This window comes from Borostomias antarcticus (genome assembly GCF_949987555.1).
Source record: "Borostomias antarcticus genome assembly, chromosome: 3".
NCBI lineage: Eukaryota > Metazoa > Chordata > Actinopteri > Stomiiformes > Stomiidae > Borostomias > Borostomias antarcticus.
Window position 1 is genome coordinate 15,153,511 of NC_140236.1, and position 27,324 is coordinate 15,180,834.

General features: G+C 49.4%; 1 protein-coding gene across 1 annotated transcript; it reads right to left on the minus strand.

The window, feature by feature from the left end:
- Positions 1–808: 808 nt before the first annotated feature.
- Positions 809–26,262, minus strand: asxl1 (ASXL transcriptional regulator 1). The gene is made up of 10 exons (XM_084461760.1): positions 26,152–26,262; positions 25,866–26,037; positions 17,194–17,348; positions 15,050–15,134; positions 13,774–13,893; positions 12,890–13,056; positions 7,629–7,725; positions 6,373–6,478; positions 4,970–5,957; positions 809–3,972 (listed from the first exon to the last, which is right to left on the minus strand). Exons 1-10 carry the CDS (start codon positions 26,236–26,238, stop codon positions 946–948), a joined length of 5,004 nt encoding a protein of 1,667 aa, XP_084317886.1. The 5' UTR covers positions 26,239–26,262; the 3' UTR covers positions 809–945.
- Between the last annotated feature and the right edge of the window lie 1,062 nt (positions 26,263–27,324).

The following is a 27,324-nucleotide window of genomic DNA, read 5'->3' on the forward strand; positions in this document are numbered from 1 at the left end:
TAACAGACTCGCTCAATGTCCGCTTTATTAGTACAGAATACTGTGCTTAACTGCAAAGTACAGACTTGACTTGGGGGAGAACAACTCAATGAGTGAAATGCACAAAAAAGGAAACAATGTAATTTGCTTTAATGGTTAAAAAAATATTTCTTTGCGAAAAGAGACAAGTTCCTCAAAGCCATATGTGCCGGCTACAAGAGGAAAACTAACAAAAAAAACAACAGCCACCATTTTCATACTCAATTGATGGTGTGTAAAGATTATGAGGTAAATGTTTGAGAGAAAAACAAATAAAAAAGGCACATCAACCATGCCCGGTAAATTCACATATTAACAATAATAATAATAATATAATAATAATAATATAATAACAACATCAGAACAGCTTTAGAAAAAATATGCAACAAAAAATACAGACCACTTTTATAATACAAGGCAACATCCTACATCCCTGTGCCTCCGTCTCCACCCTCAAAGGGTTCTGTACACGTCCAACACCTCATGACTGAACACCCTCCTCGTGTCTGAACACCCTCCAGGCCCTCCTCATGTCAACACCCTCCAGGCCCTCATGCCTGAATACCCTCCAAGCCCTCCTTATGTCTGAACACCCTCCAAGCCCTCCTCATGACTGAACACCCTCCAGGCCCTCCTCATGTCTGAACACCCTCCAAGCCCTCCTCATGTCTGAACACCCTCCAAGCCCTCCTCATGTCTGAACACCCTCCAAGCCCTCCTCATGTCTGAACACCCTCCAGGCCCTCATGTCTGAACACCCTCCAAGCCCTGCTCATGCCTGAACGCCCTCCTCATGCCTGAACACCCTCCAGGCCCTCATGTCTGAACACCCTCCATGTCGTACTTGCAAGTTCCGGGGTGTGTGTGTGTGTCTAATACTTAATGTTATAAACGGGTGGCAGGGCATCCCCACAGTAGAAACCCCCTCTATCTGACCACCAGACAGGACACGCACAGTTTGGAGGGGCCGATGCAGTCGTCGTGGCAGAAGGCGCCGCAGCCCTGGCACATGATCATGGCCTTGAGGCGGCACGAGCACTTGAGTGCCACCTCCTCGGCCGCGCTGTCGGCGAAGGCCTGGATGCTGAGCGCGGCGCTCTGGCCGGAGCCCAGGCGCGGGCGCAGCTGCAGCACGCCGTCGGCGATGCTCCGCGAGAAGCCGCTGCCATCCATGACCGACACGTTGGCGGTGTAGCTGAAGCCCGGCATCCCGCCCCCCTGCTTGGGCAGTTTCTGGTACAGCTGAAAGGGGAGGGAGGAGGCGGGAGAGGGCGAGGAGGAGGATGACGGGGAGGCGGAGGAGTACGGGCCTTTGCTCTGCTGCTCCTTCTTGGCCATCCTGGCCAGCGACATCTCCATGTTGAGCAGTCCTTCCATAGCCCCTCCTCCGCCCAGGTAACCGTCTACGGAGTTCAGGGGCTCCTTTTTGGTAATGACCAGCGGGGCGGACGGGGAGTTTTTGGCGAGAGCTTGGCAAGATGGCCGCGGTGCCACCTCGTTCTTCACGCCGGGGGCGGGCGAGAGCTGCTGTTGGTGGGGGTGGGGCTGGAGGGGCTGGGCCTTGGAGGGGTGCCAGCTGATCTTGATGGTGGGGACCACTTCGGAGGGGCACAGGTCGCCGTGCGGGGGCGAGGCGGCGTCCGGGGCAGTCCGGCAGGGGGACTGCTGGGGCAGGTTGCTCCCGGGGTGCTGCTGGACGCCGGCGGGCCTGTCCGGAGTGGCTCCCCGCGGGGCCTGGGGGCCGGAGGGCTCTCGGATGACCGCGGTCTCGAAGGCGGCCGCGTTCTGGGAGCCGAAGTCCGAGCCGCGCCTGGACGCGGAGGTCGAAGAGGAGGAGGAGGAGAGGGAGGTGATGACGGGCACAGCACCGGGCGGCCCGGTGGCGCCCGGCTGCTGGGAGAGGTACTGCTGCATGGCCGTGGCGCGCGACGACGCCTCCTCCATCAGGCAGGCCATGCGGGACGGCGAGGGCCCGAAGGCGCGGCCGGCGGCGCCCGGGGAGCCACGGCCCGCGGGGGACGTCTTCTGCTGGCTCTGGGAGGACGCCTCTCGAGTGGGGGACTCCGACGCCGCCTCGGGCTGCTGGCCCCGGAGACGAGGGCCCGGGTTCCTGGGCGGCGGCGGAGGAAGAGGGCCCCTGCTGGGCTGGGGGGCGGACAACGGCGTCGGGGGCCCCGGACCCCCCGGCAGGCGGTTGATCTCCAGCTTGCTGGCCGAGTGGGACGGGGGCAGGACCTTCTCCAGCGGCAGGCTGCCCTGCAGCAGCTGGGTGACCAGGGGGTTGTTGGCCTCCACGGTGGACACGGGTCTGCTGGAGCTGGGGGGCCTCTTGGAGCCCGAGGTGGTGGCAGCAGCGGGAAGATTGGCAGGGGACATCTGAGAGAGTTTCAGCCCCCCTCTGCAATCGTCCTCTGGGGCGCCCCTGCTGGCCACCTTGGAGTCGTCGCCGGTGTCCGTTTTGGCGAAGATGCTTCCGCCCCCGTCGGTTAGCCTGTGGCCCCTCTGAGCCTGGGAGGCGGGCGTAGGGAGAGCCTGGTGGTCGGGGGGCTGGACGTGAGAGCGTCCGGTCTGCTGCTGCTTGTGGGCGGGCGGAGGAGGGTGATGCTGGCCGGGGAGGCCGTTGGGGAAGCAGGGCTGGATGACCGTCTGACCGTGGCGGCCCGACACGTGGGCCTGGATGACTGGTTGCTGGTTCTGGGGAGGAGGAGGAGGAGGCGGGCTGCGGATGACCGGGAGGCCGTGTGGCGCCGCTTCCACCGCCTGCAGGCCGCCCCCGTGGGGGTACGGGTGCCCGCCGTTGGGCTGGGCGTTGCAGGCGAGGTGGCGGTGCCAGTCGTGGCGGCGGAGGTGTGGCTCGTCCTCCGGACCCTCCTCCTCGTTCTCGCAGTCGGACGCCGTCTCGGTGGAGTCGCTGTGGGTGCCGGCGTCGTCTGGCCTCTCCCTCGCCGAGGCCGGGGCCTGCTGGGGGGCCGGCGGCGGGGTGTCCGCCCGTTGTCTCTCCGCCTCCCTGCCGCCGGAGGCAGGTTGAGCCTCCGGGGGCCCAACGTGGTGGGAGCCGTGCTGGATGACGCCGCCGCCGCCGCCCCCTCCTCCTCCTCCTCCTCCCCCCGCGGGGCCGGAGCCCCGGGGATCGGCCCTGGCCTGTTCGCCTTCCCGCGGCTGGGCGGGGCCTGCCAGGCTCCGGATCACGTCCACGCCCTGGGCCCCGAACCTGGGCAGAGAGTCCGGGATGGAGGTGGGTGCCAGGGACGTGCCCTCCGCGCCCTTTCCGCCGGCCGCTCTCTCCGAGTCGAGGGGCTCGGCCTCCGGAGCCGGCGGCGGCGTTTTGTCCGAAAGCCCGTTTGGGGCGCTCTGGGCCGGCGCCGCCGCCACGACCGCCACCCCCTCCTCCTCCTCCTCCTCTCCGAGGAGCTCCTGTGCTCTGTCCTCCCTGGCGGGCGGAGGCGGAGTGGGGGTCTGGGGGGGCTCGGAGGACAGCGAGGTGGACGTGGTGGAGAGCGATGGCGACGGCGAAGGCTGAGGTGTGGGCGCGGAGGTCCTCCCCGACGACTCTACAGCGGAAGACTGTAGTTGTGCTCCAGACGAATGAGAGCTCGCAGGCGATCCCTGCTCCTCCACGCCGTCGCCGCCGCCTCCCCCTCCCCCTCCTCCTCCGGGCTCGACGGGTCCCGGGTGCTCTCGCGCTCGTCGTCCGCAGCTGCGATCCGGTAGCCCAGCACCAGCCCGCAACCCCCCACCCCCGCCTGGCCCCGCCCCGTCGCCAGTGGCCGCAACAGCAGCAGCGGCCTCGCGCTGGGCCCTGGCTTGCTGGGCGCGGGCTTTGATGTCGGCCAGGGTGCGCGCCCCCCCCGTGCCCGCCCGCCGCGAGCCCTCGCCGGGGGGCACGATGCGGGGACAGATTTGGTAGGTGGGCGGGCCTTTGACCCAGGGAGGTTTGATCCTGGAGAGTTGAATCTGGGGAAACACACAAAGACAACAATGTCAGATTTCTGGAACTGGGATACTTTATTGTAATATATTTATTGGATTTTTCTTATTTCTCCATAATAATAATAAATAATAATACAAACCTAGACAATAATACAAACACAATAATAACGAAAATAGAGAAACTAGAAAAACCGCGTAGCGGCTAAATACCTCCGCCCAACAATGTAAGTTGCAGTTAACCTAACTAACCCTAACTGCTAACCTAACCCTAACGCTAATACTAGCTAGCTAACACTAACTCTAATGCTAACGCTAACTAGCTAAAGCTAGCATTAGTGTTAGAATTATACATTAGCTAGCTAGCATTAGCGTTAACTAGCTAGCGTTAGCATTATTATTAGCGTTAGCTAGCTAGCGTTAGCATTCAAAAGTGCCTTTTGTGATGTCACAGTGACCTTGACATTTGAATACCAAAAACTAATCCAATTAATCTAAAGTCCAACTGGACATTTTGGCCAAATATGTACAAATTATGTCAAGCCGTTCTTGAGATATCGTGTTCAGCAGGCCAAAAACCCCTTTTGTGAGGTCAGTGACCCTTGACCTTTGACCCCGACAATGTAATCAGTTAATCATCGAGTCCAACTGGACATTTTACCAAAATATGAACAAATTTCGTTAAGCCTTTCTTGAGATAGTGTGTTCATCAGGCCAAAAACACATTTTGTGAGGTCACGATCTAAGCAGTTCATCCTTGAGTGCCAGTGAACATTTGTACCAAAGGGGAAGAAATTCCGTCAATGCGTTCCCGAGATATTGCATTAACAAATATCGGACGGACGGACGGACAACCCAAAACCATAATGCCTCCGGCCAGGCTATAGCCTGGCGGGAGCATAAAAATGAACAGGAACTAGGATACTGAAAACATATGACTCTGGTATAAATTGTGACAGGTGACCAATTGTTTTTTAGACTTTTCGTGTGGAGCAGTTGCCAAGATCAAACGGAGGGTTCGTACCCGGATAGGTGGGACCTTGGGCTCCTCGGTGGTCGGCTGCGGCTTCTCTGAGTGGACACTGTCGATTGTGGTACGAAAGGACTGACGGTCGTCGAGCCGCGGCCTCTTCTCGGGAAAGCTGGAGAAGGCCTGGGGCTCGTCGGGCCTCCTCTTCTGCTCCCTGGGCTGGGCGGGCCGGGTGGAGGGGGCGGGGCTGGCGGCGGGGGCGGGGCTGGCGGCGGGGCTGCTCTCGCGGCTGCTGGTGCCGGTGCCGCCCGTGGCGGAGGTGACCACGGACGCGCCGTCATCCAGCGGGTCGGCGGCTGCCGCCGCCGTTGAGGAGGCGGACGAGGATGAGGACGAGGACGAGTCCAGGCCGGCGGCGAACACCCCCGGCCTGTCGGAGGAGGGGGAGGACGGAGAGGAGGAGGGGGAGGAGGAGGAGGAGGAGGAAGAGGAAGAGGAAGAGGAAGGAGACGACGTCAGAGCCATGGCAGGCGCGGGCTCTTCGGGGAGAAGTCGGGCCGTGACCTCGGGCTCCTCGCTGGCGCTGACGGACGCCGGGCTGGGGCTCGGACTGGGCGCGGTAGCGGGCACCGGCGCGGCGGCGGGTGCCGGGGCGGGGGAAGGCACAGGGTCAGGGGAGGCGCACTCTGCAGCGACCTCCAGCCCGGACTCCACCTGGAGCACCACCTCCCCCTGGACCACGGTGGCCTCGGCCGCGGGCGAGCCGACGGGAGGCGGGGCGCTGTCCGGAGAGGGCGTGCCCTCGGGCTGCTCGGCCGGCTGGAGGGAGGGGGTGGCGGCCTTGCAGAGGGTGCGTCGCGCCCGGCGCCTCAGGTCGGCCCGCGTGCGGCGCCTCATCCTACCGTCGCGCCGCCTGCGGCCTACGCTGCGTCGCTTGGGCGTCCCCGCCGCCGCCGCCACCTCGTCGTCCAGGACGCTGGCGGCGGTGTCCGCGGCTTCGCTCATCGTCAGTTTCAGAGACTCCTCCCGCGTCAGACCAGACCTACGGGCACAACACACCGCGGGGGTGAAAAAGGTGGCAAAGACGCCAACAAGGAAAATTCTTTTTTTATTTCTATATATAAGATTTACAGTGGATTTACAGTGGATTTTAGCATGAGGATATAGGGAATTGTCACATGGTCAACAGGAGGCACTGGCATTTTTATCTTGTCACTGCTTTTCAGGTGCCTCTTCTGCTCCTGCTGTTGGTGTCTCACGTACAGAAACCTGCAGCACCCTAATACGTTAACTAGAAGTCTCAGACTCTGTGCTGTGACTAGCCAATAGAGTGGCTCCATTTCGCTTGCTGCCTTTTGTTGACGGATCTCCCCAGACCCTCACACCCCCTCCCCCCAAAGAATGTTCTCATCAAATCTACATGAATCAAGCAGAAAAAGTCCATGCATTCAACTTACTTTTGGCCGTGGTACTCTTCAAAGAACTTCTCCTTCCAAGCCTCCACCTTCTTCTCCTTCTCCATCTCCTGCCTGAAGCGCACTTGCATCTCATGGGTGAATTCACCTGAACAGGTCAACATTTCAGAGAATTAACACAAAGATTCCTTCACTCTCTTAAATGAACATTTAAAGGATTTGTGTGCTTATTTTGGGAAATCTAAACCCACTGTTCTACTCCTCGCAGAAAAATGACCTCCTAGGAAATCCATCCTCAAAGTCCGGAGTCCGGACCCGGAACAAACCACAACGGTCCGGACTCTGAGCAAATTATACTTTTTTGAGGGTATTATTTCAGAGAAATCGCTGCAATGCTTTCTACGGTGCAAGCAGCACTTCGAATGTCCTCTGCTTCAAGTGGTTGGCAGTGTTGGAGGTTTTCTGCCCAAACTGTCAATCCGATCCGAAAAACTGGGGTCATGCGAGTTGACAGCACAGGTACAGTAACGTTAGTTTCATCTGCAGTTAGCTAACTAGTAGCTAGCTTGATGTTAGTTTGAGCCTCAGTTATTTCTAGTGTAGCTAAAATGGTTCAAATGTGGCCAAAAGAAAAGTCAACTGTGAAAATGGGCAATTCAGATGAATGGATCAAAAAAGATGCCTTCATCGGGTTACTTTATCGCCTGAAAAAATATTAAAACGTACTAAAGTGACGAAAATAATTATTCATTTCCATATAATTTCTGAGGGGGTCCTTCCACAGCTGCCTCTTGCTCCTCCTGACTGTATATGCCAGAGAGTCAAATAATGTGACAATGTGAATGTGTGTTTCATGGATCTGGTGATACGCGTTTTCGGGACATTCCTTGGCTGTCACCTTCAATCCCTGTTAACCTCACTGACGCTTCAGGGACTACTCACCCTCGGCTAGCCTCTCTTACTGAGGCTTCAGACTACCACCCTCGGCTAGCCTCTCTTACTGAGGCTTCAGACTACCCACCCTCGGCTAGCCTCTCTCAGAGGCTGCAGGGTCTACTCACCCTCGGCTAGCCTCTCTTAGAGGCTTCAGACTACTCACCCTCAGCTAGCCTCTCTTAGAGGCTTCAGGGTCTACTCACCCTCGGCTAGCCTCTCTTAGAGGCTTCAGGGTCTACTCGCCCTCGGCTAGCCTCTCTTAGAGGCTTCAGGGTCTACTCGCCCTCGGCTAGCCTCTCTTAGAGGCTTCATGTCTACTCGCCCTCGGCTAGCCTCTCTTAGAGGCTTCAGACTCTACTCACCCTCGGCTAGCCTCTCTTTCCAGCTCTGGGAAGCGTGAGTGAAGAACTCGTTGTTGAGAGCTGAGCTGCTGAGACGAGCCAGGCCGTCAGCTCCGACCTGCGCAGGGAGAAGAGACAGAACAGCAGGGAGAAGGGGACAGAACAGCAGGGAGAAGGGGACAGAACAGCAGGGAGAAGGGGACAGAACAGCAGGGAGGAGGGGACAGAACAGCAGGGAGAAGGGGACAGAACAGCAGGGAGAAGGGGACAGAACAGCAGGGAGAAGGGGACAGAACAGCAGGGAGAAGGGGACAGAACAGCAGGGAGAAGGGGACAGAACAGCAGGGAGGAGGGGACAGAACAGCAGGGAGAAGGGGACAGAACAGCAGGGAGAAGGGGACAGAACAGCAGGGAGAAGGGGACAGAACAGCAGGGAGAAGGGGACAGAACAGCAGGGAGAAGGGGACAGAACAGCAGGGAGGAGGGGACAGAACAGCAGGGAGAAGGGGACAGAACAGCGCACGCTTGGTTACTCATATCCACCAATAAGAGAGTACGGAAAATACTTCATACTTTAGAGTACTCTGCTACTGTATTACTGTCATCGTTGATCGTAAGTTTGTACATTTTCATTGTTGTCTGCATGCTACATACTGTTCTTGTATTTTTCTGTACTGTGCCACTGAATGACTGTGTTAGGAGTAAAGGGATCTGTCAGTGAATGGCTGTGTGTTAGGAGTAAAGGGATCCGTCACTGAATGACTGTGTTAGGAGTAAAGGGATCTGTCACTGAATGACTGTGTTAGGAGTAAAGGGATCTGTCACTGAATGACTGTGTTAGGAGTAAAGGGATCTGTCACTGAATGACTGTGTTAGGAGTAAAGGGATCTGTCACTGAATGACTGTGTTAGGAGTAAAGGGATCTGTCAGTGAATGGCTGTGTGTTAGGAGTAAAGGGATCCGTCACTGAATGACTGTGTTAGGAGTAAAGGGATCTGTCATTGAATGACTGTGTTAGGAGTAAAGGGATCTGTTAGGAGTAAAGGGATCTGTCACTGAATGACTGTGTGTTAGGAGTAAAGGGATCTGTCACTGAATGACTGTGTGTTAGGAGTAAAGGGATCTGTCACTGAATGACTGTGTGTTAGGAGTAAAGGGATCTGTCACTGAATGACTGTGTTAGGAGTAAAGGGATCTGTCACTGAATGACTGTGTTAGGAGTAAAGGGATCTGTCACTGAATGACTGTGTTAGGAGTAAAGGGATCTGTCACTGAATGACTGTTAGGAGTAAAGGGATCTGTCACTGAATGACTGTGTTAGGAGTAAAGGGATCTGTCACTGAATGACTGTGTTAGGAGTAAAGGGATCTGTCACTGAATGACTGTGTGTTAGGAGTAAAGGGATCTGTCACTGAATGACTGTGTTAGGAGTAAAGGGATCTGTCACTGAATGACTGTTAGGAGTAAAGGGATCTGTCAGTGCTTCAGCTGTAGCAGGCAGGCGGAGCTTCTCAGGAGTAGAAGTAAGTCAGTAAGAGTAGTAGTACATGCTATAGCAGCAAACAGGGTGGAGTCACTGGAGCACTCGTAACAGGTACAGGTACACACACACACACACAGGTACACGCACGCACACACACACGCGTGCACACACGGACACACACGTACACACACGCGCACACACACGCGTGTATTTCTTTATCCAGGCATCTTAGTTTTACCAGTTTCATTACAGCGGAGCAGGTTATATTTGCTCGTATGTGGTATTTATTCTGTTCACAAGTTCGCGATCATACAGCCAGACTACAGAGCTCCAGAAACCGTAGCCATAGCAGAGGAGCGGCCGGAACAGAGCGCTCCTGTTGCAGTGCAATAGTGCTATTTTCCATTCGCCCTTGATGAATTCTAACACAAACCCATATCTATAACATATTCATTCTTCTTCTTCTTAATATTATTATTATTATTATCATAACCATACTCAGCGAATGGAAAATAGCACCACAAACTGAGCTATTAGCCCTGTGCTTGTACCCGCAACAGGAGCTCTCTGGGCCGGCCACAATGTGATGCAGCTCGGCTTGGCATAGGGGATTCTGGAGCTCTGTAGCCTGGCTGTACGATCGCGAACTTGTGAACAGAATAAATACCACATACGAGCAAATATAACCTGCTCCGCTATAATGAAACTGGTAAAACTAAGATGCCTGGATAAAGAAATAATTTTTCTAAATGATATATTTGACAGAATCAGTATTTTACACATCACCCCACGTAATAATCTTAAATATCAAACATGTTTGATATTATCGGGCCGGTGCTAAAACGCCAATGGTTCCACAGTCTGGATGCGAACCTGACCGCACTCAGTGCAGAATTAGTTAGGGCTACAATAATACGATTTTTTAAATCAGTTTACAGTTTACACATACTGTACATCTGTACATTAGGTTCCGTAACACAGCAGCACAGGTGGGTACACAGACACTCGCACATGTACACATATGCGCTAAGCCGTTTAGGCCTATAATGAAATAGCCTATTAATAGAATTGTGAATAAATGACTTGAGCGTTTATGTTACACAGGCAGCAGGCTAACAAACGTTGAAATTATTGCATTCTGTAGATGTTGCCAGACAGATGAGCCACAAGCTGCAACAACCTTGACAAGCAAATTGAGTGACATAGCCTACAGACAAATCAGTGTTGAATGCAGAGGCTCATTGTTTGTGTAGGCTATTCGTTGGGTTAATCAGCCCGACAGTCTGATTTCTATAGCCTAACTCTTATCATATTAAATGTTATGTTGGAATATGCTGGGTGCGTAAGCTTTTCTTGATTCAATAGATGACTAGATTTACTAAATTTCTGATTTAGGTTCTGGAGTCACTCAGTAGGTTAGAATAACTGGGACAAGTAGGTATGGAATGTTGAAAACCGGGACATTGAAGTGTTTTAAATTTGTCAGGAGACCGAAAACCCTTGATACCACGACAATCCGGGACGTCTCGTCACCCTGCAGTAGCCTATCCACACACAATAGCCAACTTTTGGTATTTGCATTTTAACCTCTATTTTATCATTGATATAAGGGTCTTTTGGAAAAGGTGAAGTTAAGATTTTATTTCAGAGACAAATTTTCTTTTCATGTCAGATAAAGACTGGTTGAAACACCGTTCTTGCCCGTTCACTAGTACTACTCGCCATGTAGGCAGGGGCAGGGATCCTGGGGGGGTCAGGGAGGACATGTCCCCCGCAATATTTGAGATCATTAAAATTGCCCCCCACCCCCCCAATATTTAAATTGTGGTAGTGGCATTCAAATGACCATACAGCCGCGTAAGAAGATGTCCCCTCAAAAACGTACTCTTGCAAAATTTCCATGTAGCCTAAATGTCCCCCCCCCCCAAAGTTGGATACAGATCCCCGCCACAGCGCCACTGCATGTAGGCATCAGTCCATTGTGTTGGATCGCTACTGTGCCTAATTGCGCTGGATTGGTTTGTTACAAAGTGTCGCTCATCACTGTATAGGCGACTGGAATGCGAAGTCAATTAGCCTGCCCTGACAATAGGCTTATGATGCTTATGCTTGAAGTCGTGAGGTGGGAGGTATAGTGGTGGAGAATGACGCCACCCGCGAGGTAACCGAGTTCCAGTAGACACTAGCCTACAAGAACAACTCTGAACAAAGAATGGCAGTCATGTTATGATTAGTCATTGGTAGGTCCATGATTTATACAGCAGGCCATTGTGGGTAGACTCTCCCCTTCTGTCTTTCTAACCGGAAAACATAGCATTTATGCGTTAAGGTCTCCGGACACTATTTACTCCACATATAGTACCGTACTAATAGAGCCTGACAAATTGGATTTGAATAGCCTGGTTATTAATTTTACTAGGCTAAATTGAATAATTTATCATATAAATAAATGACCTGCCATTGTTTTCAAAATAAAACATTTTAAAAGCAAAAATGATATCAGCTGTATGGTAGCCAAGAAGATAACTAGCAGGTTACCTACCTATGGTGACCAGAGTCCTAATAGCCACGTTGACTGACGGCGACGACGTGTTTACTCAGCTACTTTAGGGAATACAGTAGGACCCCACTCATCCGAACTTCAGAGATCTGAACCTCCCGGTCTACCGGACAGGCTTAAAAAAAAAATCTTTTTTTTTTTTGCCTGCTATCTGGTTACTGGTGGGATTTTCATTAGGAGTACTGTACCCTACTGTGAATAAAAACAGAACTGTATGTAGACCTACATGTTGCCTGTAGGCTGTAGCCTACTGTCACGTTTAATTTCTTTGTTACTCTAATGTCGAGCGCAAAACGCAAACGAGTCTGCTGCGCGAGAGCTGCATTCCTTGGTAGCCAGAAAGCGCGTCAGCAACCTGAAGCAGAGGAGCATCGAGTCATTTTTCATTCCCAGTTAATGGACTTCAGGAACACAGACGTGTTGTGAGCATGTAGATTAGCCTACTAGACCTACTGTATTTGTTAAATAATAGCCTATAGCCTAGGCCACGTTAGCCTACATCTGTTGTTTTAGAGACTTTCTTTTAGGCTACAATAGCCTAAGACACGACAACTTGTCTGTCATTTCATTTATTTATTGATTGATTATCATTTGCTCTAATTGTTCTAATGTTGGGTTGTTTTTAGGCTATACCATGTTGTTCTGCGAATACAGTAGCCTATCGATGCAGCGTAAGCCTCATTTGAGAATAAAGTACAGTATTTGATCAAAGCACGCACTCAAGTGGAAATTCGGTTATTTTATTAGGCTACTGTAGGTCTATTATAGGCTAGGCTATATGAGTTTAGTTGGCTATTTGATTGCAATTTTGATGCATTTTCACAAGTAATTAAGGGTATTTATTGGTCTATTATGAGTCTATATGAAACAAGCATACCACTTATTGAATTTGGTGCATTTTAACATAAGTTTGTCATCCAGACATTTCAGAGATACGAACGACCTGCGGTCCAGTTGGGTTCGGATGAGTGGGGTCCTACTGTAGCACAAGTGCTCAAGTTAGCAAATAAGTGGAACTTTCCACCCCCCATAGCAAATAAGTGGCACTTTCCACCCCCCATACGCGTGCACACACGCGCACACACACACGCGTGCACACGCGCACTCACGCGCACGCACACACAGGTACACACGCACGCACACACAGGTGCACGCACACACAGGTACACACACGCACGCACACACACACACAGGTGTACACACGTACACGCACGCACACACACAAGTGCACACACTGACCTGGCGGTCGACCTCGGGGAGGAGCTGGAGCAGCTGCTGCTGGGAGTGGGGGGGGAAGGTGGCAAAGGTGCGCGTGTTGATGAGGGCGCGGATGTTGGTGTTGACCAGGATGGAGCCGGGGGTCTCAAAGTCCACTTCCACACCTCCCCTGCTCCTCTTCATAGGACCTGCACACACAGGCAGCCCGTTAGCTTAGCTGCTAACGCTACACAACGTCGGCTTTCCGTTCGCTGAAGCTAACGTCGAGCTAAATGCGTTTTCCATTGCCGGCAAAGACAATGGGCATTCAGGTAACCAGCAGCACAGGCAGACATTTTAGTAAAGCAGCAAACACGATCATAACCCCCACCTTAAACTAACAATCCGTTAAGCGCCAGCGTTCTGTTCAGTAAGCACTGGCAAACAGCCGATGTTAGGAATTAGTTACTGACCAAAGCTGTTAGCACACTTGTTTCCTCAACACTGCTCTGGCCTACAGGACTTCGTCAAAGGCCAGGTTTTGATCTTCCACGCCTTGCAGACCACTCAGTTGCACAGCATTTTATTTTACATTTACTGGCGCCAATGCGCCGGTGTCATCAAATTGTTATTGTCGCTGTAGGAGTGACGGATGAAGCAAATGACTTGTTGTGAACCAGAAACTTGGCTAATCAGAGGGCAAAAAAACGATGAATTTATTCCCTTCCACTGGGAGCTTTCCACACGATGTGTTGATCTCTTCAACACCAACCCACAAGTTTAAACCCCAAACCCCTCGTAATCCCGCGGAGACTCCTCAGGTTTCTGGTGTGTCAGTCGCCAAATCAGGACGCTAATTGATTAATGATTGGGTGGAGCGGAGGGGTGTTCATGGAGGGGAGTTCTGGGGTCTCTAAGCCTTGTACCTGAGAGGTGGCCACGCATGCTCTTGAAGTGCTGGGGCCGCTTCCAGCCCAGCTCTGGGCGGGCCCGCAGCGTGGGGCCGGGACCCCCCCTACTGCCTTCCCTGCGCCTCCCCGCTGCTCCTAAGGGGGGGAGAGGTGGGAGGAGGAGGAGGAGGAGCAGCCGGTGAGACACTGCGGTCATGTGTGAGAAAGGTTTGACGGAGGCTTGGTGCAGGGGCGGGCCACAGGAGGGCAGCAGAGCCCGCGTGGCAGGGGCAGGAGAGCCCGCGTGGCAGGGGCAGGAGGGCAGCAGAGCCCGCGTGGCAGGGGCAGGAGGGCAGCAGAGCCCGCGTGGCAGGGGCAGGAGTTGGCAGAGGTCGCAGGTGTGCGCACACGCAAAGCAAGGGGGGAGGTCGGTCGGTAGGTAGGTACCCTAGACCCGCATAGACAGAGGAGAGGAGGAAGGGGGAGGAGTGTGGGAGGGGCGAGCGGCGGGGCGGGGCAGGGCGGGTGGGATGAGATGGGGGGGGGGGGGGGTCAGACATCCAAGCTGAGCATCAGGATGCATGAGCCCCAAGCGTGAAAACAGAGAGCGGCTGGACATCCTGGAGACATACGGTGAGGGGAGAGGGGGGGGTGTTGGTATCCCAGGAGCACACACAAGAAGAAGGGGGGCGACAGGTATCGCAGGTGCACAAAATGGCAGGGAGAGGTTTTCCTGCACACAAAGACTGACAGACATCTAGCCACAGAAGAGGGGAAGGTTCCGGGGCGGCGCCGGGGACAGGCGGGCTGGGCGGCACGCGGCAGGACTGCAGTCAGAACCAGGTCATGTGCCGGGAGGTGCTGCTGGGATATTTGGTTCAAAATGGCACCCAAAGGAACATGAAGGATTAAGATTGGTCTAGGACAAAAGGTGCATCCAAGGAACCTTTCCCAAGGGAGAGTTGTGTTGAGGACAGATAAGCAATATAAAGGACATTCGGGAGTGTTTTCTGTTATCCAGAGGTGACTGTGGACTTTAAAAGGTGGTCTCGGCAATGGCAAGATCATTCTTATTGACATTACTAAATAACTTAAAATGTCTTGACTTTCTGTGATTTCATATCCATGTTGTTGACGCCACCGAGCGGACTCTCCAATGGATATGATGATACAGTCACGCCTCTCTAAAGTTGAAGAGTTGAAATGGTGCAAGATGTGCGTATGTTCTTATGTGTGTGTTAGAGAGGGGAGAGGGAGAGAGAGAGGGGGTGAAAAAGACTGTCAGAGTGAGCCGTTACAGAACAGTTCATACCTGAGGGGACATGTTCACCATTGACCTTGAGCGGAGTGAGGACGACGCGTGGCATCATCACGGCCTTCTTCCTCTGCCTCCCAGACTGCAGCAGAGGGGACAGCAAAGGGGACAGCGGCCCGGTTAGTCAGCGGCTCCACAAAGGACAAAGATTCACTACAGCAGCACAGGGAGACGCACAGCAGGGAGGCTGGCTAATGTTAATTTATATTCACTAAAGAATTCACCACCTGTCAATTACATTTGTATCTGTGTTACCCATTTTGGAATTCCAGATATAGTTATTTCCCAAAGTAACTATTGCAAGTTACAACTATTGCAAGTCAAGTACATTTTCCAGATATGAATCTTGAGGTTGAACAGAGGGGGCAGCTTTTGCTTCCTGCGTTCTGGTTCCATTGTGACTCAAGGTGAGTAAAGCGCTCAGAACCAAGTGGTCATGGGACACAGGCCGTCACCAGAAACACCCGCCCCCGTCCCCCCACCCCCCGTCCGTATTCTCCCTACATACCTGGGTTCGCTCTACATCAGCGTCATATCTGGGTTCTCCTTACATCAGCCTCACATATCTGGGTTCTCCTTACATCAGCGTCACATATCTGGGTTCTCCCTACATCAGCGTCACATATCTGGGTTCTCCCTACATCAGCGTCACATATCTGGGTTCTCCCTACATCAGCGTCACATATCTGGGTTCTCCCTTCATCAGCGTCATATCTGGGTTCTCCTTACATCAGCGTCACATATCTGGGTTCTCCCTACATCAGCGTCACATATCTGGGTTCTCCCTACATCAGCGTCACATATCTGGGTTCTCCCTAGATCAGCGTCATATCTTGGTTCTCCTTACATCAGCGTCACATATCTGGGTTCTCCCTACATCAGCGTCACATACCAGGGTTCTCCCTACATCAGCGTCACATACCTGGGTTCTCCCTACATCAGCGTCAGATATCTGGGTATCTCATATATATCTCATATCTGGGTTCCTCTGACTCACGGGTAAACATTGCAAGCATAAAAATAAGCACAATCCAAGACATTTAAATTCTTGCTAAATAGACAAAGAAAAACTAACCTTAACCTAATCAAAATTTATATTTTTATTATTTGGTGTCTTGATCATGGTGGAGAGTGCTTGTTGTGTAAGACAGGACAGACAAGACAGTGCAAATATAGAAAAATGATACTGCAATATATTCCTTAGAATTAGAATTTTGTTGCAAAACAAATGCATAGTACCCATTTAAGAAAAGGTTATGCAAACAAGGTATTGATTTATCCTTACACCATTTGAGATGAAAGGGGTAGTGTGCTATTTTGGGCATTTAGACCACAAATAGGCCTAAATGTCCAAAATAGCACACTAGCTTAAAGATTGAATTAAATTAGAAAAAGTAAATTTCCATACGTGCTCTCGAAAGCATTGACAGAGCTCCATCCCTGCTGCAGGCTGTCCTCTTAATGAGCTTCAGCCTCCATTCCTCCTTAAACCTTCAACAGGCTGCACCTGTCCCAACGCAATCAGAGGCTTCACCCGCCCAGCGCAATTTGATTGGCTAAAAACTTCAACAATTACCAAGCTGCACCAGCCAAATGCAATTTGAGTGCTAAAAATGTCAACATTTACACGCCCGTGATGCGAACGACAGAGAAAATCTAATCCCTGTTTCGCCGCCCCCCACCCCTCTTGGGGGAGTCAAAAACTGCAGACACATCGTTGATAGTTACAGTAACTAAGGAACATCCATAGGTACAGTAGGGAATGCAATACGTAGGAGGGTGCCTCTTTTTTTTCTTTTTTTTGTGGAGTTCAAATTTGCAAAAGAGGATCTGTTAAAAGGTGTTAAAATTAATATAGGGTATGATTTGGAAAAAATAGTACATTATGTAGGACTGAGCAACTATGTAGATCTGTATGTTCTGATGTTTGGTTTGGATGTTGTGTGAGTGATAAATACCATGTTTTGTTTTTTAATGAAACTAAAATAAAATCATACAAAAAAATAAAGCGCTGACACATATGTCCTGTTTACAGCTCCACAGCCCATCACCATGATCAGGTCTCTCTTCTTTCCCATGTGAATCAACCCTGTGAGGAGTTCAGGATGAACGGGCTGCAGACCACCGGTGGTTCAGCGTACCTGTCGGGAGCGGCTGAGCCGGGTTTGGGCGTGCTGCGGCGTGCTGTCAGGCCGGGCCTGGCTGTCGGGCCGGGCCTGTCCCGCTCTGCTCAGCCGGGTCTGGGGCTGCGGCTCTGCGGAGCACGAGGCGCTGGACGACGTCTCGTCGACGGACGCTGTGGGGGAAACGCAGGGCTGTCAAACCGCACGCTCACTGATTCACCCTCCATTAGTCACATGACTTCCCAGTACGAGATAAAGCAGAGGGAAACGAGCGCGGAGAGAGGATGATTCAGGGGATCAAACCCTGGTCAACTGGAACACGCATCACCCTCTTACCAAGGCTTCCATTTACCATTACCTTCCCAGTACCATTTACCATTACCTTCCCAGTACCATTTATCATTACCTTCCCAGTACCATTCACCATTTACCATTACCTTCCCAGTACCATTCCCATTACCTTCCCAGTACAATTCACCATTTAGCATTACCTTCCCAGTACCATTCACCATTTATCAATACCTTCCCAGTACCATTTCCATTTATCATTACCTTCCCAGTACCATTCACCATTTATCAATACCTTCCCAGTACCATTTCCATTTATCATTACCTTCCCAGTACCATTCACCATTTATCAATATCTTCCCAGTACCATTTCCATTTACCATTACCTTCCCAGTACCATTCACCATTTATCATTATCTTCCCAGTACCATTCCCATTTACCATTACCTTCCCAGTACCATTCCCATTTATCATTACCTTCCCGGTACCATTCCCATTTATCATTACCTTCCCGGTACCATTCTCATTTATCATTACCTTCCCGGTACCATTCCCATTTATCATGACCTTCCCGGTACCATTTACCATTTATCATTACCTTCCCAGTACCATTCACCATTTACCATTACCTCACCAGTACCATTCCCATTTACCATTATCTTCCCAGTACCATTTCCATTTATCATTACCTTCCCAGTACCATTTACCATTCATCATTACCTTCCCAGTACCATTTACCATTACCTTCCCAGTACCATTTAACATTATCTTCCCAGTACCATTCCCATTTATCATTACCTTCCCAGTACCATTCACCATTTATCATTACCTTCCCAGTACCATTCCCATTTATCATTACCTTCCCAGTACCATTCACCATTTACCATTACCTTCCCAGTACCATTCCCCTTTACCATTACCTTCCCAGTACCATTCACCATTTACCATTACCTCCCCAGTACCATTCCCATTTATCATTACCTTCCCATTTCCATTTATCATTACCTTCCCAGTACCATTTACCATTACCTTCCCAGTACCATTTACCATTACCTTCCCAGTACCATTTATCATTATCTTCCCAGTACCATTTCCATTTATCATTATTTTCCCAGTACCATTCCCATTTATCATTACCTTCCCAGTACCATTCACCATTTATCGTTACCTTCCCAGTACCATTCCCGTTTATCATTGCCTTCCCAGTACCATTCACCATTTATCATTACCTTCCCAGTACCATTTACCATTTATCATTACCTTCCCAGTACCATTCCCATTTACCATTACCTTCCCAGTACCATTCCCATTACCTTCCCAGTACCATTCCCAGTACCATTCCCATTTCCTTCCCAGTACCATTCTTATTTCCTTCCCAGTACCATTCCCATTTATCATTACCTTCCCTGTACCATTCCCTTCCCAGTACCATTCCCTGCTCTGCGCATCACCAGGTCTGGGACCAGCATGAAATTTGGGGTTGTGATCAATTTCTGTATAAATAACCGTGATCACTGCACCAACCATCACACTTCATTAAACATTTTTTGTGTACATTCCCAAAAGCCTACTTGGCCCGTATTCCTTGGCAAGATGTCAAACCTTGCACAAATTTTCCCAATAAATGGCACTTATTTCCCAGTTAAATGAGTCAGTAATACAACCTATTAAACAACACTTATTAAACATACAATAACAAGTTAATACGCAAAGGGATCAGAAAGTACAAAATGTATTTCTCCTTTGCAAGTAAACTTCTATTGATGCAGTGGTTGGGTTCACTTCATAGGGCGCAGAACTTGAAGATGAGCGAGTTGGAGGGTGAAGACAATCTCATAGATGGGCAATTTTTTCCATAAACAAGCAATCGTTCTTAAGGTATGCTCATTACTGAAAACAATTTGTCTAAAATACAGACCAATTTACTTTAAAATAAAGGTGGAAAATATATTCTGAAATGTATTCATGGCAACGGTTTTGCCGGCTAGTTATTTTGTTATCAGTCTTCCATAATCATCAGTGGCACGGTTATCGGGCCAGCTCTCGACCCAACATCTCTGATTTATGAAGAATTGTGATAAATGTATCACACATACCACCTGAAAGGTTGATGATGGGTCCCTATCTGAACAGAATATCACCTTGAAACAGGAATCACATTAATGCAGGAATCACATTAATGCAAGCTCTCTACTCTCTCACTCTCTCACACACACACACACACACACACACACACACACACACACACACACACACACACACACACACACACACACACACACACACACACACACACACACACACACACACACACACACACACACACACACACACACACACACACACACACACACACACACACACACACACACACACACACACACACACACACACACAACCCCCCAATCAAAAGCCTGCACACGTGCAATGTAAGCACAAGCACACACATTAAACATCTGTGATCTGGGTCACGGCTGGCATTGTCGTGTGTGCGTAACCATGGAAGCAAACACATCCATAGCTTTCCAATATATCCTTCTCTGGTTTGCCATTGCTGAAGCTCAACACACGGCCATTTGTTTTTTCCAAGGGCACATTGTTCCCCTTTACAGTGTATTAGCACGCTGAGCTTGTCTCCAGCCAGGCCAATACAGGGTGCTTTAGGGGAATGGGGGACCTTTTCTACAATATATACAGGGTTGAACCTAAACCAGAAGGTAAAAAACACAGGTCACAGGTCAAGAGTCTCGATGGTGGGGGGTTAGGTCAGGGGACCTGACCCCACACACCTTTGAATTGGTAAGGTTAATTTAAACGGAAATGCATTTTGGAGTGTAAATTTGATACATGCCTCTAGATGATTTAAGAAAATAGCATTCTTCATAAAAAAACAAAAAGGAAATGCAACTGGTGCTGTCACTAGTATGGTATTTTTGTGTGTTGGCTGTAAACCGACACACCAAGAAGAGGGAATCCTTTTTGTCGCTCCCTTCCTCCGTCCCTGTTGGCGTTGTTGACCTGCAGTTCTATGTTGCTACCACAAGAGGCAGTGGTCCCATAACATCAAAACAAAAAGACTCAACAGATTTACAGATTAGGTAAATCTAATCTGTACTCGGTGGCCGAGTGGATAGTGTGCTGCCTATCACCGCAAAGGTTGTGAGTTCAATCCTTGGTGTGGACATAGCAAGGTACCATGAGATTTTGTCACTGGATGTTGTAGAAGTTATGTAACGAGCGTGGGTCATATTTGTTAATTATAGACCCTTTTACAGCCTAGTCAGCACAAGTATGCGCGCATTCTTGAAACAGTAGCAGAGGAAGACAGACGAAATCACCATTATTAAGTGTACGGACTGGACTGAGGAAATCATCAGAAATGCCTGCGTTTGCGGTGCCCATTTTATATCAGGTAAGTTGTTTTTACTACCTGGTTTCACTGGAATGTCTGGTTGAAATGTAGCCCTTCTCAGTCCCGTTGTCGCATTCCGCTCGCTCATGCCAGACAACAGTCCTTAGCTGGTCCATTCACTTTGCCGTCAAAATAAATCGGTGTCGGCCTAGTTAGGAGAGGCGCTCATATTTAGTCTACAAGTGTGAGATAAACATGAAACTTCACTTACCTAAGCAAAATGGTCTATTTTAACAAATGCTGGGTTGAAGCTTCAAAGCACCCCCACCACCACAGAAAAAGACTACCTCGGAAAAATAATTTCACTCGGACAGAACACGTCTAAATAAGTTATTTATTGGTAGCGCCGAGGCTTCAAAACCCAGCATTTGTTAAAATAGAGCATGGGTCATATTTGTTCATTATATACCCAGCTATGTATGCGCGGGCATTCTTGAAACAGAAGCAGGGGGAGACAGACGAGTTCAGAGCGAGCCGTATTGTAGTGCAAAGACTAGTATTTTATATACCATCAATATGTCTGGCTGTTGCGTCTACGGGTGTAGGCTACAAATCGGCGCTCTAGTGGCAAACTTTATTCGTTTCAAGAGGAAACCAGCCTTTTCAGAACTGGAGTCGCCTGTGGCTAAGCGTAGCCTACGAACTGGACTGAGGACATAATCAGAAATGCCCATGTTTGCGGTGCCCATTTTATATCAGGTAAGTTATTTTCTCATCCCTATAGCGCCCTAAAATACAGCTTGTCGGTGGACATGCAACCGTATGCATTTCAGATTGATCATGTTGGCAATGTGTGAATTTGCTGCTATGTGAGAGATAAGGACCTGTTGTCGCATGTCGTTGACAAGCTTCCCCTTATGGTGTCAGAACGATGGCTTATGAATGCGATGTTATTATGTTAAATACAGTAGCCCAGAGATGGTTAGCACTGGCAGGGCTATTTCAGTTTGATAAAAGGCGTTGTGGTGTTTGAGCACGAGTTGTCGTAGCCTAATGGACTTCGTTTTGGTGTGGAATTATAGCTGTTTACGTTTTGATAGGAACAATTAAATTGTCCCAAATTATTGGTACCCCTACCAGTGGCGATTGCTCCTATAAGCCAGGGTAAGCCTGGCTTACCCATACAAATCCAAATAAAACTTGATTTGAAAACTTGAAAATAAGCCATCGTTCTGACACCATAAGGGGAAGCCCGAAATCGACTTTGACTGTTTTTGACTTAAATGCGTCTTGTATTCTGCCATATCGCTTCATTTTCATCCGTGTTTAGCATTTTGGTAGTGCTCCGTCGCCCCCTACAGTCCTCATGAATATAGACCGTTGACACCGGTCTTACTAGCTCGTTATTCACTTAACATTGTAGGCCAGATAAAATTATTCTAGCTTACGGAAGTCAAAACCAAATCAAATCAAGACCAAATCAAGACCTGGAGCGGTGGGCTAATACGCCTGATTAGTGAAGTAGGGGAGTAGGCTATTGAGTGCTGTGTCCTAAGGGGGTGTATTTTATCGTCCTGTCATTCTCTTCGTGGTGCTTGGCCATTGTTGTCATATAATGGCTCTGTAGTTTATTTAGTGTGTCCCTAAAAGCTTGGTTGTTCTGGCCTAAATATTGCCCTCTTATTCGCTCGCTCTCAAATTATTGCCCTTTGTTGATGTGTTTAAAAAAACATCAGTAGCCTAGGCTACTACCCTACGTGCGTAGTTTCTCTCCCTATCTGCGTGTGTGTAAGGGGTGTGCGGGCAAGGGGTGGGGGGGGCATTGGGAGTAATAACAATGTCGGAGTAGACCCTGTGCAAGACCCCACGGTACGCTACTGCATTATAGACAGACAGTCCTCATTACAATAGGAGTAGGACACTTCAAATCCTATAGTAATTAATTTTTGTATAGGGTGTGATGCACCAGTCGCTCTACGCCTATGTGGTTTATTTTCAGTGATTACACTGACTGTTGACTGGCACAGTTTTAGGTGGTGATGGAGAAATGAGCTGTATGTATTGATGCTTTTTTGTGAGTGACTGTAAGCCAGCGCACCTAGTATAGTGTTCGTCCGGTTATCACTCCCCCTCTCCCTCAGCCGTTACTGCTGACAATGTTGACCTGCATTTCTCTGTTGGCACCACAAGAGGCAGTAGACCCAGCACACCAAAATCAAGGAGGACACCAAAATCAACCCGCCGATCTCCACTGCACAAATAGAGTAGTGGTGAGAGCATCGGACTCGGGTTGAAGACCCGGTGGGGATTACTTTATGGGACTATACCCCAAACCTCCACATGTTCATCCTTTCACTCCAACCTTTACCCCTTGCCTTATAGATCAGATCCTGTCCCAACCCATATTCTAACCTGAACCCACACTAGGGACTGGAATAAGGACACCAAAACCCTCCCGCCGATCTCCACTGCACAAGTAGAGTAGTGGTGAGAGCATTGGACTCCCACCCAGGAGACCGGGGTTCCTGGTGGGGATGACTATGTTATCATCAGTGTAACTGCTTTAGCCACTGACCGCTACCATTAATGTCATGGAAGCTGCTGCTAGTTGTTGTGAGCTCATGAGCTAACTGGCTATCCCGCTCTCATTGTGCTGGATTAGCATTGGAAGCATTGGAACTGATGTGTCCAGGTGACAAGACCCATCTTTATTTATCAAACATTACCGTCCTACCAGTCCCGCACAGAAACAAGCCAGCCAACACACATAAGCCAGGCTTGACCTGGCCTGGTTGAATGAAAACCTTTATCTTTCCTCATCAGTTAGATTTGGCTTTACGTTTAACTTGGCGGGATCAAAAACATGCAAATGCTCTCTATAGTCCTCTACTCTTCTCTGCCTTTTGCTTTTCTGTCCTTGTCCCTGTCCTGTCCAGACTGTCCTCTCTGTCCTCCTCCCATCTCCCCTGCCAAACAGTCCATACAGCCCCTCTGTGTGTCTCAATGGAGAAGATCACCCTGCAGTTGACTAACCGCATCCACCACCACCACCACCAACATATTCCTCTACCTGCTCTCTGGTCATCGCTCTGGCTGTGTTCCAAATCACTTACTTCTACTTTATACTACCAGTACGTACTACAGCTGCCCCTAGAACGTACGTACTTTGCATGCAGTACGTATACAGTTGGAACATACCACTGTCACAACATTGCACCTTGAAATTTGCCCACATCCGTCGCAGTCCATAAAGCGACATTCATCCACAGCTGTCGCGACTCGCACGTGACGTTATTCCCGCTGCGCACAGGATTGTGGGTCAGAATAGCCAGAAAAGCCTGCTGCCTTGCATACTGCAAAATACGACCGGATGTAGTAGGACATCCTGGTATTTTTTCCATACTGCATGTGGCACACCATGTATTGGGGCATACTACATCATTTTTTAACATACTATATAGTATGCTATTCGGAACGCACGCTCAGTCTCTTACTAGTTTCAATTCTCGACCCAAACCCCAGCCCAGCGCAGCCCAGCCCTCGGGCCCAGACGGGTCGGGTAGGATTTTCCCCTCATTTCCTCGGGCCCGGCTCGTGGTCAGAAATATAACGTCAGAGATATGGATATAGCCAACGTCCAGAGGACGACTCTGAAAACCTGCTCTGAAACCAACAACCATGGCTGCAATCTTGTTCTTGCTATTGTCCCAAGGCTATCCAAAGTTAATTATTGTTCATTGTTGTGAACAATAGTTATTAATATTATGTTATGTATGTTATTAACATTTTGTGTATAAAAAAACTCCTCAATGCTAGTTACAGCCATGCCAACACAGGCTAAAGCCACTGTTCAAGATACGTAATGCAAACAAGCTGTACTACATCACCACAGAGTTTTGTTTGTTCAACTTTTTGAGGTAAATTAAACAAAACTAACGAAAGCAGAATTTATCAATAGTTACAGGAAAATGTACACACAAAACATAGGAGAATTCTCCTGGTCTATACTAGCCACACAGGGTTCGAAATAAACACCCGACAAGCGCCAAATGCAGGTATATTTTTCATTTGCCGTGTATGTTTTGGAAGCCACCTGACACTTTGGCAGGTGATATTTTTTGCAACAAAATATCATCATTGATGGTTCAGTGCTTAACAAAATATCAGCTTTTGTGGATCATAGCACAGACAATGTTTTTGTAATAAAATATCAGCATTGACGCAGTGTGAGTAAGATCAGCCTTTGTGGCTCATACAGTGCAGTGAGCGCACGGGTGAATGAAAGGTGCTTGAAAAGAGCTCTCTCGGTGGATCTGCTTGTTGTGCATCAAACGAAATTACCTGTAAAATTATTTGGGGGCCCATCTTTAGCCTGCAAGATACAGTTACTAGGCTACTAAATGGCTAACATTTCTGTTTTGTCTGCTACTTACAAAAGCAAACTTGTTGTCATTAAAGCTATGCTACATTAGCTGACTGGGACTGTCTCGTGACTAGCTAACGTTAGCTAGCTAATGTAGCTAACCATATTGCGCCAGACACCCAAACAAGCGTCACATTTATTTGAGATTGCTGGCTAGAATAACCAGTGTTGTGAAATACGTTTTAACAACTGGTCAGTTGATATTTTGCACAGCAGTACAATATCATTAGGGCTAGGTTAGGTAGCTAGCAAAGTCAACTTGCCGAGCTGGTATGGTTATAGGGCTCATTCCTATAGAATAGCTTAGTACTTTGTTATTGAACAATGGGTTGGCTGCTCACTAGAACAATATTTTCAGTGGGGGATAGGACTACAACCCCACCTGTGCTGTGTAGCTATGGCAAAAGGAATCTGCTCTGACCACTTTTTTTCACCACCATAACATGTTATTAAGCAGATTAAATGTACTGTATGTCTATGTGAAACAAAAAGGCTTTATATAAATGTTATTTTTTGGCTGGGAAAAAAAGGTTTGGTGGGTGGGGAAAAAAATCTACCAGATATTTGGCTGCGGGGCTAAAAAGTTAATTTCGACCCCTCTAGCCACACTGAACAAGTCCCGCGTACCGTCGTTCTCGCCGCTGGCGGCGGCCGTGTCTGCGGAGTCACAGCTCTCCTGCTCCGCCCCCTCGGCGGGCCCGGCCGCCGAGGCCGTGGCGGTCGCCGGCGTGGCGGACGGATTGGTGGCGTCCGCGGCCTCTGGCTCCGTAGTGCTCTTAGTCCACTGCAGGGCGTTCTTCTGCAACGAGACGCACAAAGAGGATGGAGCTTCTGTTAATGAAGGGACACGGTGTGTGTTTATCATGTGTAGAACGTGTGAATGTTGGATGGGGGTGTGATCATCATCCCAGACCTTCAGTGTGAAGAGGCTCATCCTGCCGGGCAGCTTGAAAAAGATGCTGTTCTTGACGCGGTCTCCTCTCACCTGGGAGTGCAGCATGGTGACCAGGCAGGCCAGTGGGGCCGTGCCGCTGAGGGGGGGGAGGGCAGAGAGGACGGAGAGAGGGGGGGTAAGGAGGAGAGAAGAGAGCGTTGAGTGGGGTGGACATGCCAGCTAGAATGGGGGAGGTGCATTAAAATCACGTACATGAAAACCAAGCAAGGTGACTATGACAAAGGCATGGAATGATGTGCAGTTTGTAAACACGTTGGTTTGTGTCTCACCTTCTATTTTATTGAGCACGGAATGTGGATCGATCCAGGCGGAGATGTTGGAGTAAAGAAAAAAAAAAAGTGAGACCAAGTGATGATAGAAAACAAACAAACAAAAATTCCCTTGTCCAGTTGAACCCGATAACCAAGCGTACTAATGCATCGCTCATAAAACTAGGTGTGATGTCTCTGCTGGTAAGCACTTCTGTGAGGAAGCAATAGGAGATGGAACAGAACATGTACGCGTGTGTGCGTGCGTGTGTGTCACTGCACTGAATGGTTACCTCATTTCCTTGAGTCCCTTTGTCTGTATAACATGCAGGATCTGTTTGGGTGTCATTGGGGCATCAGAGAAGTTCTCCAAGACCTGAGGAAAAAAAAAAAAAAAAAAAAAACATTTACAAAACAATAATCAACATCATTGATGAGTGAATAAAAAAGATTCTAGAAGCACCAAAACAATAGAGTATTCCTGCCCGGAGAGAGAAAGACACCAGGCAGTATCTAACACACATAGATCCATTATTATTAAAATACTTCACACACATCAACTAACCACACAACGTTTGCCAGCTGAAAGCATATGGCTTCAATCTCCAATGAAAGACTCAGAAACACACACAAGCCAGAAAACACCCAGCGCTCTCAATCTGGGTCCAGGGGGACTTGGGCCTATTGAACAATGTAACCACAGAAGAAGCCTATTGCCTTTCTATATCGTACCCTCACCATCTAGATTTTAATCCCTTCAAAAATATCCACTATTACACAAGCGCCATCAATAGACAAATGTTCTCTTCTCGGTTAAGCAATAGAAAAAGCCTGGCAGACACTGTGAATTATTGATTAATTCCAGATAACAACTTGAGGTTTT